Source organism: Camelus bactrianus, chromosome 22 (genome assembly GCF_048773025.1).
Source record: "Camelus bactrianus isolate YW-2024 breed Bactrian camel chromosome 22, ASM4877302v1, whole genome shotgun sequence".
NCBI lineage: Eukaryota > Metazoa > Chordata > Mammalia > Artiodactyla > Camelidae > Camelus > Camelus bactrianus.
Window position 1 is genome coordinate 11867351 of NC_133560.1, and position 12745 is coordinate 11880095.

The window sequence follows — 12745 nt, forward strand, 5'->3', positions numbered from 1 at the left end:
GAATACATAACACATAAAATATTCCTTAGAATAATCTGCAAAAATAATTGTACTTTACACAGTAAGCACATTTTCTTCATGAATAGATATTATATATTCCCTCAAAAGTTTTTAATAACCGAGAGACTTAGATAAACCTTAAATCATCACTTAACCTTTTAAAATCTGTACTTTCATTACAGACATTTTAAACCAAAACCAAAATAAAGTGAAACAAATTTTATCTAAGCACCCAAATCACTAATTAATAATTTTGCTTTGCAATTCTCTGAAATGAATACTGCCACTGAAGATTTACAGTTAATGTACAGAGGAGATTTTACAATCTACAACGCTTATTGTCCACAAGAGGTCAAAAAGGTATTGTTTCATAATTTAAGGCCACTTGTTTCAATATTAACATCCAGATTTATATTGTCTTCTAGTTTAGATAGTAGGTATAACTGAATTAATCATATCAGTAATTTAAAAAGTACCAGCAAAGAAATGCAGTACAATGGTAAAAAGCAGAAATATTCTAAGATATACAATCTCCATTCATATTCACCTAAACGAATGGGGAAAGTAAACAGAACAACACAGAAGTCACTTAGGAAAACATCCACTTTTAAAAACTGCCCATTTCTACTACAAATGAGATTTAGGAAAGAATACACCTCTCATTTTCTTCCAGAATCATAATGAAGTCACGTGTTTATTATGCACCTTTAGCAGAAAAGCTAAGTATTAATTACATTACTTGATAAATACCTGAGGGTTTTCAAGTATCCTTTTTACTCCCTTAATTAAATTACCAAGGTACTTGGCACGTTCAGGACTGCTAAATAAGGACCTTCTTGTAGAAGCAAATTGAACTAAACATGAAAGTGCCTAAAAACAAGAACAACAAAATTCATTTCAATTTTAAAAGTAGCCATGGCCCCATGTAAGAACACTAGTCTTTACATAAATACAGTTTAAAAACTACCACCTTAAAACCCTAGATTTGAGAGCAAACATGCTTTAAAAAATGGGTAAGGGGTGTATTCTGGTGAATCTATCCCTCCTTTCCAGGCAATAACGTATCTAAACAAACACCACCGATATGTGCTTTAAATCTGGAACATCTTTTTTCAGGAAACAGCAATATTAGAACTGCCCAACTTCTACAAACTTAGATATTAAACTGAAAACTTTTTTTTTTCAACCTTGCCTGGTCTGTTTTAGATTCCAAGATGGGATCTGGAGTCTCAAAGTTCTATATAACCAAAGAGTTTCAAGAATTTTTTAGCACACAATAGAATTTGATTCAAAAAAATAAATGAACAACTGGAGAGATAAGCACAAAATCAAGTGAGCAGATCCCCTTTGTTTCTCATTTGGAGACATCTGATGTGGGCCGCCTGGCAAACCTGACATGGAGCCAGGGGGAGCAGAGAGTTAGAGGTTATGAGAAGGAAGGTAACACGTGGGGTGGCAAACTGCTGGACTGAGGCCCAGAAAAAGGGCTGGAGACTGAGTAGGAAGAAAGATACGTATTGGTTGACAGGCTGTCTTGGCTATGCGCAGGAGCTAAATCACCAGTTATGGATTTGGGGCTCACCAGTGAAACAGCAGGAAGCACTGACCATATATAGACTCTGACAACAGCTTAAGTAATATAAATCCCAGATGATGTAAGAATTTCTTGTGAAAGGTAAACCCAATCAAGAATACATAGAATTTTTTAAAGTAAATATGTACCACTCTTAGATAAATATCACAGGTACTAGTTAATGAAATAATGAATGAGTTTTACTTACTAACTGAGATAACAGTGGTGGAAGTGAATGATACAAATTAAAGAAAAGATCCAATGTTTCTGGTTCCAGGAAAACTGAAAAAAAAAAAAAAAACCAAAAAAAACTAACACCGCTACTTCTAATTCAGTGATCTTAACATAGTAAGACGTTATCATACAAACCAAGAACTTCAAGACCTCTGCATGTGGCCACTCTTCCCAGTTAGGCTTAATTTCTTTTTCATTCCTAGCTATCTTCCTTTGAAAAATGAAATAATACAGAGATAAAATCAAATAGCTAAGATGTTTCATATTTGTATGTAGCATCTACAGCTCTGAGAGAAACTTACTATTTTCATTTATATTAAAGTAATAAAAACATTTAAACATTCAAATAATATCAAAAAGTAAACAGTACTAAAAAATATACAGTAAAGAACAGCTGTACTACACCATGCCAACTTCCAACTCAGCTGTATTTACATATATTTCCAAATAACATGCTACATTACTATTTCTTTGACTATTTTACCTTAGACCTCAAATGAATTCCTGTTACAGTGAGGCTTTAGCTGTCTAATCACTCATCCCTCCACTCCTACCACTCTTTCCATATTCCACCCTCTCTCAAAAATCCAATCAGAATAATAACAATTTGGGATTAAATCAATTCTAACATTACCTATAGCAAATAATGTAACAGCTGAGCCAAGGAGTGTACTGTGATTATACCACATTTTTAACACTCCCTAGATTTAATTATAGCATCTTTTCTGTGCTTAGTTGTGCAGATAGGGATGTCACTAATTCTTTCGAGATGCTTTCACAGATTTGCAAAATGCTCTTCATGTCATTTCCCACATAATCAATAGCATCAAATAACCTATCATTTCCATTTTCCCACCGCTACCTCCCAAAGCCTTCTTCAACTTGGACTGGCTGTTCCTAAATTTGCTACATAATTATCTGCTTTTTACGTCTGTTTATTGTCATCTTGAGTTGAAGCTCCCCTTTCCCAAACCCCGTATCTTCTATTTTCTTGGCTTGTAAATCAGGTAGCTTTCTGACATCAAGCACATAAAGGATAAATTCCAGGAGGATCTGCATGTCTAAACATATATTTATTCTCATATACTTGATGATTGCAGTTTAGTTTGAAAATAATTTTCCTGCAGAAGTCTGGGGACATTACTCCACTGTCCTCTAGCTTCCAGCGCTGCTATTGAGAAGTCTAATAACATTCTTGATCCTGATCCTTCATAGGTGACTTTCCTTCTGGTAGATTTTAGGATCTTCTCTTCATCCTTGTTATTTTGAAATGTCCTGTTAGGAAGCTCAGTGTTTTTTTGTTTGTTTGTTTTTTTGCATTCATTATGCTGGGTACTTATGGAATCTTTCAAACTGAAAATTTGTCTGTCTCAGTGCTGAGAACGTTTTTTGGTATTATTTACAAATTTCCTTCTATTTTTTCTGTCCTCTCTTTCTTGAACTTCTATCAGTTAGATGACAAGTCACTTAGTTTCATACACTAATATTCTTATATTTTTTTTGTCCTATCAAATCTCTCTTACTTTTTTGTTCAACTTTCTGGGATATTTCCTTAACTTTATCTTCCAGCTCTTTTACTGACTTTTATTTTGGCAACCGTCTTTTACATTTGGAATATTCTCTGAACTTTTGTTTTTGAAACAATATCCTATTTGTGTTTCAGGAAAGACCTTTTTTTATCTTTTTAAGTACATTAATTATACCTTTTTGAAATTTACTTCTATTCTTCACTTTGTCTCTCTTTCTACTAACTCTTCCTTTTTAAAAAAAAGTTTCTTGAGATAATTACAGATTCATATGCAGTTGCAAGAAATAATAGAGAGATCCCACATATTGTTGACCCAGTTTCTTGCAATGGTAAGTTCTTGCAAAACTAAGGCACAATCAAGAAAGCACATGGATACAATCCATCAGTCTTATTTGGCTCTCCCAGTTTTATATGTATGTATGTATGTATGTGTGTGTGTGTATTTAGTGTGTGCAATTTTTATTACACTTGTTGGTTCATCGATTCATCACCACTGTCAGGATACTGTCCCTTTTAATTGTTTGTTTAGTCTCTGATGTTACCAGATGTATGGTGTTTCTCTACTGTATTTGATACCCCTGAATGTGAAAACTTTCCAGTTTAATTTCCCAAGGGAAAAAAGCTCTGGTCTTGGGAGTCAAGAGGAAAGTGCATATGGGGAAGAAAGGGGAAAAGGCCATCACAGAGCTGCACAGGTAGCAGAGAAAACCCCAAGGGAATGTGTGCAGAATATAGACTTTTTACCAAGTCTTTCTAGCGCCACTGCCCATGTCTAACTTCAGGAAAACCCTACTGCCATCATCTTTCAGCAAATGAGTTTGTTTTTTTGTTTTTTTTTTTTTTTGGTATCCCTCTCCATAAGAAAGTAAATTGCAATTCTGCTAAGTTAGCTATTCTAATTCATCCTCTTTATAACTTTGAAAAATATGTTAATATCTCCTGCCAAGTGTTATATCCTCTCCCATTCTGTTTAACTGAAAATTTCAAAACAAAACTCTTCATTTTCCTCCCTAAACTTGTTTTCCTCCAGCTCCAGAGCTCTTTTCTTTTTTTAGCAAAATCAAAATATAGAAGTTACTATGATATAAAGTGGGAAAAAGATTTCAATATTGGATATCAGCAGCTACCTTGGGTCACAAATTTTTCTGAACTTTTTGAGTGCCAAGTAAAAAAATAAAGATAACTATATTGCTTAATTCTGTATCCTTTTATGCCGACCAGCTCTCAAACTCAACTTTTTTCTTACTTGTTCTCCAAGTTGTTGGAATCTGTACTGTGCAGAGGTCATCTGCAGATTCATCTGCTGAACTGCCAATGAAGTCAAAGCTCAGGCAGCTGAGGACCAGTTTCAACACTTGCATTACTAGATTTTGTTGACCTTGATCCTGAAGATTTAAAGGTTTGGCCAACACCTAAAAAAGGTTCAAAGTCAAATAAAACATTATGAAATATGGCAATTAGAATTGTTTTACTCAACTAATTGAAACAATTCTTTAATGTCAAATTAAAATTAGTAAAAAAAAGAATTTGCAGTTATGTTACCATATATATTAGAAAAAACAGTAGCATCACTATCAACAGTAATAGACTGTTTTCAAATTTAATCTTGTAAAATGAGAATAAAAACTTTCACATTTAACTGCATATTGTAGGTCATCTTCTAAAGTTGTACGAAGTCACGTTAGGACAAATACTTTACACAGCACAAATGCATAAATGTATAGGACTCATTAGTTCAAAGAAGCAACTGGAACAAGCTGAAAATATAATATTCTTCAAAAAAAAAATAAAGGAGCTTCATGCATAAACAACCCACATTCAGCTAACAAAGGTTCTCAATGCTGTCTGAATGTGCGAGGACACTCACAAGAATCCAGAGAACAATCCTGACTCCCTCAAAATGTTCATTCTGACACAACCAGAATACATTTTGTCTCCAAGGGATACATTGTGGAAATATTTGTGGAGGAAATGATATGAACTTTGGGATTGTGGTTTAAGAATAACACAGAAAGAAATAAAGTGGTTAGTTAAGGATAGAGATGACACAAAACTGGTCATTAAGTTGTTAATGCTTAAATGGTTGATGGGTCCAAGGGAGTTCATTATACTATTCCAACTTTTTGTGTATGTATTAAAATTTTCCATACTAAAAGAAAAAAATTTAAATAACAGAGGAACTTTCAGTCTGGCCTAGTGTGACAGTTACCATACTATATCATAGAACTGAAATAAGGAGAAACTAGTGACTAGTGGAACATACTTTGGGAAATGCTGTACTACCCCAATTGACAAGCTTGAGCAGCATGATGGAGTCCCTATATTACAAGAGAACACAATACAATTATGAATCATACTATCTCTAATATTCAATAAGGAACTAAGTAGCAAATGGGAAAATATTACTTCCTAAAGAAAGTATTAAAGTCAACTACCTTGGATCAACTATAAAAAAAAATTGATAAATGATGAATTAGAAAAACTCAGTATTATTTCATTGTACATCTGCACCCCATTAAATATGGGCAGGGCAATAAAGAAACTAAATCTCAATTAGCTTCTGCAATAAGTAATTTGCAGTAGGAAAACAATTAAACTACTATACAAAGAAAGTTACCAAATTCCCTTTAGAGTCTACTTTGTTACATCTGTATTAAGTAAAAGTGAATTCTTTGGAACCTTTTATAATTTGTGCAAGTCTACTGGACTTAAATCAAAATTGTCCAAAATAACTCTTCAAAATGCAGAATTGGGAACAGGGAGATTCATCTGAAATTCTTTTCAAACTTAAAATTTCCTAAATACTCTAACTATGATACTGAGTTATTCAGTAACTTACCTCTTTTAGAAGAGAGCATGCTAAAACTAAAATATCTTTGAGAGAAGTGTCACGGAATGAGGTAGCTATTTTCCTGTGTTTTGCTGAAGGTCTAGAATAATCAACCTAAAAAGATCAAGATGAATTTATTTAACCAGACTTACCAAACACCAAAGCAAAAATTTACTATGTAAGAATAGGAATGAAAATAATGATTAAAGAATCATAAAATATATAGTTAAAAGAGCTTTTAAAAATCTACTAGGATAAATGACTTGCTTAAGGTTAATCAAAGAACTAATAACAGCAGAGCCACAGTTAGAACCCAAGTTTCTGGACTGTTTTAATACAGTGCTCTTTCTACAAACTTACACTGATCCCAAAATTAAAAATCAGAAATGATCATACTTTCAGAGGCAATGTAAACATAGATTATAAAACAATACATACTATTAACTCCTAAATCATGTACCATATTTCACATTAGGCAAGTAATAACTTCCCTGTTCCTCATATTCTACCTATGAGAAATCTCTAAGATAATCTTCAAATTCTAACTTTCTGTAAATCAGCAAACTGAATCAGTTCTAGAAAAATTATATTTATTATATAAGAATAGGAATGAAATAATGATATAGAAATCTACATATTCCAATATACACCAGATATGTGATTGATTCATATATTTTGATTCTAAAAAAACCAAGGCAGAAATTATAAATAATCAGAAATTTGACTTATTACATAAGCAATAGTATATTCCCTCTGAATATTTTATTAGTTAATAAATAATTTTTAAGAATAAGTTTATTAAGACCAGGTCTTGAGCCTCTAATCTAAAATATAGTATGATAAAAACTATGCTATTAATGTCAATAATATTTCCATTTATCATTAGGAAATGGCAAACAAACCTGAAACCTGATACCCAAACAATTATCAATACCACAGGCTACAGTTGTTGTAGCATTCCTTTTGCTATGTGGAAGATGAAAATAAACCGTTTTCCTTGCTGATGTTTACATATTTGAAAAAAGTGGTGAGCTCAAAATTGAGTACCTGATACTTCCTAAGCTCCATCATACAATTTAGTCTATACCTAAATGCCACATTTACTTATAGAAATATGAAACATAACAGAAGGCCACAGTGATTATACAAAGTAGTCACTGGAATCTCTATCCAATATGTAAGATTCGAATGAACATTTCCAGCATTCTTCCCTTCTTTTACATCAAACACCCAGTTCTTCTTCAATTGGTCTGTGTCTTCATTCTCCCTCAATACATAAAAAAAAAGATTTCTCCTAATATAAATTAATAATAGCATTAAAGCATTACAATTTCAACTTATGTACTATTCACATATTATTTCCCTAATCTTCAAAACTAACCTATGAGATACGTATTATTCTCTTTTCACATATGAGAAAATTAAAATTTACAGGCACACCATACTCATACCACTGAGAGAAGAATCTTGGGTATACTGAGCATTTGTATGTACCAGAACCTGTGCTGGTAACTTACCTAATCTTAATAAGACCCATGGAAAGTGCCATTCTTACTTTACAGAGAGTGATATGTAAGTTTAAAGACATTAAGAAGGTTATATAAAGTAGTAGGCAATAGAGTTAAAACACAAATTCAGGTCTTATTTCAGAGTTACTGTCAAGTCCTACATACTTATTTCACTTGGGTCACTCATTTAGATATCCAGTATTTTGAGGAGAGGAATGTATCATCTTTTCTACTGTAAAACTATGACTCAAAACTGTAGGCAAAGAATATTTTACTTCTTGATGATTATACATCGAATATACTCCAGAAACAGTAGCCTTAGCTTTAAAAAAAAAAATAAGGTAACATGTAATTCTCAACTTTTAGGAAACCTCAAGTTTAGATCTTTTTCTTAAAAGATACATCCTGTTATTGATGGGAATTTATCTGGCTCAAATTTGACAACTGTAATATTTGCTTTTTTATTATGCTTTATAGAAATCCCTACTTTCTGGTTCAGAAGTACTTAAGAAATGTTAGTTGAAATTGTTAATGCTATAAAATTAGGCTAAGTAAAGTGTTTCCACAGAAACCATGTATTTTTTATCATATCAAGCCAAAATCACACTTCAGATCTTGAAGCTTTTTTCAAAAGGCACTTGGTTCTACATATGATAAGCCTGGAACACCTTGTGACAGAAAGTAAGAAAACCTTCAAACATTGGTGAGTAAATGTCAAATGAACAGAGATCCTAGATTGAAAGGGTTCCTACTGGTCAAATTTGGGAAAATGTGAGCATCAAAATATAATGTTAGTAATACCCTATAACATATTAAATAAAGTAGGAAACCAGGAACACACACTGATATAAGTAATAAATGAATAAATTTAAAGTTTGATGAGGAATGAGGTATTTTCAGAGTCTTAAAGTACCTCCCCACAAAATACTTATTTACAAAGGGGAAAAGAATAAATCTACAACTGGAGAAGCCTGGTAGAGACCATCTTAGTCAAGTGACCACAGTGAACATCATTAGTAATGTTACACGTCAAATCATGTGCTTCCTGAGGGGAGCCAATGAGAAGATCACAGTCATTTCTGTGATACTCCTGACAAATATGCATAATCTGAATTTAATAATGAGGAAACATCAGATAATCCCAAAATGAGGTATATTTTACAAAACAATTGGCCTGTAGTTGTCTCAAGTGTCAAGTTTAAGAAAGTGAAGAAAAGATTTAGGAATTTTTCCAGATTGATGGAGACTAATAAAATGTGTAGGAAAAAAAAAAAGAGTTGCATGATTCTAAACTGGTTCCTTTCTGGGATAACTGGTTCGAGTTTCCAGGTAAACTTGAATTGAGTATGAAGATAACAGTAATGTCAGCGTTAATCATACTAACTAGACATATAAATCTGATTTTATTGATTGTATTGTGGTTATGCAGGAGAATGTCTTTATATGTAGGTCATATACTGAAGTATTCTGGGATCATGTCGGCAATTTAGTATCAAACGGTTGAGAAAAATACATCTTTCTATTGTATTCACAAACTTTCTGTAAGTTTAAGGCAGCCAATTAAAAAAAACTTGGTTGCTCTATAATAAAATCACACTTTTATTAAAATTCCGTATTACCCAGTCTAATCTCAGTAATAACTGAAACACAGCAAACCCTCACTACCAGGGCAGTCTTTATACTATTATGCTATGAAGTAGAAAAAGGAAAAAAAAATGCTAGTTTTAAGATTAGCAAAAAGTTGATGGTTGTGTAAGTTGGATGACTGGTACATGAGGTTCTTATACCACTTTTATGAGAGGAAATATTCATTCTAAAATTATTTTAAAATATATTTTTGCAAAGAAGAAAGCTATACTTCTTTAAACGTATTTACAGAGCTTAATAGAATTACCCAAAGTTTTTGTCATGACATCCCGGCAAACACAGGGACTACTATTACTAGTTCTGAATATCCATCCATCCATCCATACATATATGTCCTTCTTCTGACATACTAACATACATATACAAGGCAAGAAATCTTTACACACTCTAGGGAAGAGTTGTGGTAAATTAAAAGAGAATTTTAAATTTGAGAAATCTTTCCAATAATCTGGAAATATTTTCGAATTTCTGATTGAACACAAATAAAAAAAGTTATTTTTGGGTAATTTTTTTTTTTAATGCACAGAAACTATACTGTCACTTCAAACAGAGTTGGCAAGTGGTCCTGGGTATGCAAGCTCTCCCTACATACATTTATACATATATGTATGTGTGTATATGTATATTTACACACACACACACACAGAGCATTCAAGGTGAAAAGTAAAGTCTAGTAAGAAAGTCTGGATCAAGAGAGCTAAGTAGGAAGGCCATAAGTTTATCTCCTCCTATGGATGCACCAAACTACAACTATACATACAATTATCTCTGAGAACGACCTGAAGCTAGCAGAACAGATTTCCTACCAGTAAGGATATAAAGAAAAACCCACATCAAGATAGGCAGGAGGGACAGAGCCGTGGCCTAGTCAGAACCTACAACCTTCGTGCAGTGACCCACAAGTGGAAGGAATATCACAACTGGAGAAATCCCTCCTACCCCAGGAGTGAGGAGTCCGAGTCCCAGGTCAGGCTCCCCAGCTGGAGGAACTGCACTGGGAAGATGGGCTCCAATAATAGCTGGCTTTCAAAATCAGCTGGGTTGATGTCTAGGAGAGCCAGGGGTCTGTGGGTAACCAATACTCTGCTCACTCATTCCAAGTCCTAGTGCAGAGTAAATAGCTTAAAGAGAACCTGAATCATACAATAAGGACATTCACTGACTAACCTTAAGGTGGGTGCCAGTGAACCAGGAATCTAGCAAAACTTTATCCAGGGACAGAAGTGCTGATGGGTGCCTCTTTTAAAACTCCTCTTCCACCTAGCTGACCCAGCACTGGAGGGCACCATTTCTGTTGATCTCAATCAACCTGGCTAACACTGCATCCTGCCACAGCATTCCACTATCCTGCCCCATCTGCTCATCCTGGCCAACTTCTCCAAAGCAATTCTCATCCTATCCCACCAGAGCAGCAACCTCAGCAGGCACTGATACCCCTATGATCCAGCAATTCCACTTCCAGGTATTTATCCAAAGAAAAAATACAGTAACTCAAAAAGATATATGCACCCCTATGTTCACTGCAGCATTAATTACAACAGCCAAGATAGGAAGCTACCTAAGTGTCCATCAACAGATCAATGATTAAAGAATATGTAGTGTATATATACACAATGGAATATTACTTAGCCATTTAAAAAGAATGAAATCATGCCATTTGAGATAACATGGATGGACCTAGAGGGTATTATGCTAAATGAAATAAGTGAGACAGAGAAAGACAAACACTGTACTTCACTTATATGTGGGATCTGAAAAACAAAACAAACAGAAAGACTCACAGATACAGAGAACAAACTGGTGGTTGCCAGAGGGGAGGAGAGTAGGGGTTGGAAGAAACAGGTGAAGGGGATTAAGAGGCACAAACTTCTAGTTATAAACTAAGTCCCAGTTACATAATTATACTATAGGGAATATAGTTGATAATATTTTAATAACTCTGTATGGTGACAGATGGTTACTAGATTTACATTGTGATCAATTCATAGGTATGTAAATGTCAACTCGCTATGTTGTACACCTGAAAGGAATACAATATTGTATGCCAACTGTACTTCAATTTTAAAAAAGATGATAAAAGTTCTTGAATATAAGCACTACACTCCCATTTATTATAACATTCCATATAGAACCCAACTTCTGCTCTTGCTCTGTTAAGAACCACGTTAAACACAAAAGTGAACAGGAAAAGATGAGGATGTGCTCAGCTGCCGAGCTTATAACGGCTAGGGAGAGGCGTAGCTTCTGCAAACCCTCCTTGTACAGGTGAAAACCCATGCTGCCAAGTGACAAAATGTCAAGTAGCTTGTTTTTGATGAGTCCTATTGTGTATCCATTACTGAGAGTCAATTCAACCCAACTGCTTGGCTTCCATCTGCAAGTGAATAAGGGTTTGTATCTTTTTGACATACAAGTTATTTCTTCTGGTTAGTATATTATTGTACATACAGAGGATAAAGGAAAATTCTCCAATTCCATGGAGCAAGGACCATATCTAGTCCCCTTTCTTTGTAGTACTTGGTATTATTGCTATTATTTTTAATAACAATGAAAGTGTTCCAATACTTAATTATCCCACCAAAAAAAAAAAAAGATTTGATTTTTCAGAGTTTTATGTCACACAAAGATTTTACATTAAAGAAACAGCATTACTTGGCAAATTTCATGTCACCAGCAGACAAAAAGGCTTACCAGGTTCATTTCCTGAGTCAATTCGGAGAGGATCATTACTCCTATTATGCAGTGTTCCACAGTGCCCTTTGGAGAAAATAACCAAATTTAGCCTGAGTGGAGATATATGATTGGTTCTTAATGTGTATATCAGATAATATTTACAAGTATTTAAATACTGAAACATCACATTTTCTTAAAATAGGGCTATTAAAACATGTAGAAAAAGCACTATAAAGTCCACAAATAATAATTTCAAGTTCATCTTTTGAAGGATAAATTTAGATATACAGAGTTGAATGGGAAAAAAAGCTTACCTACCTTAGAACTGCATGATATTCTACAAAATGTTCTCAGCACACAGGACTTGCAATTAACTAAGCCTCAAAATACAGCAGTTTAGTTAACACTTTTTACAAAAGACCATGAATAAGAATGAACAAAAAACATTTTTAGGTCTATAAATTTGCTCGAAGGCTACTGAGATAGATGTACTCAATAAATAACAAATAGCTTAGGAACTCATTTTAATCTCTTGATCTAAGATCAGATAAGATCATTTAGGTCCTTTTAATACTATTTAATGGTGCATGTGTATGCATTTATTATGTATCTATAATGAAGGCCCCGAAGTGTCCAGTGCAGTAGATAAATACATGACTATCAATATGGTATAGTGGTTTTAATTTAGTCAGCTTCTAATTTAGTCTCAAAATCTTCCTTTAAATCAAAATTCAGATTTCATATGCACATTA

At 33.7% G+C, this 12745-nt stretch overlaps 1 protein-coding gene across 10 annotated transcripts in view; it reads right to left on the reverse strand.

Moving 5' to 3' along the window:
* The window catches only part of RANBP17 (RAN binding protein 17), a 276475-nt gene that overhangs the window by 242551 nt on the left and 21179 nt on the right, over positions 1-12745 (reverse strand). For all 10 annotated transcript variants that reach the window (XR_012501577.1, XR_012501580.1, XR_012501579.1 and 7 more), the window contains exons 5-9: positions 12012-12077; positions 6175-6279; positions 4582-4747; positions 1782-1855; positions 751-870 (exon numbers count right to left, since the gene is read on the reverse strand). Coding sequence is in view for 5 of the 10 variants with exons in the window: in XM_074350303.1 (XP_074206404.1) it covers positions 751-870; positions 1782-1855; positions 4582-4747; positions 6175-6279; positions 12012-12077 (531 nt within the window). In the remaining 5 variants the exon portion in view is untranslated. The remainder of the gene's footprint in view (positions 1-750; positions 871-1781; positions 1856-4581; positions 4748-6174; positions 6280-12011; positions 12078-12745) is intronic.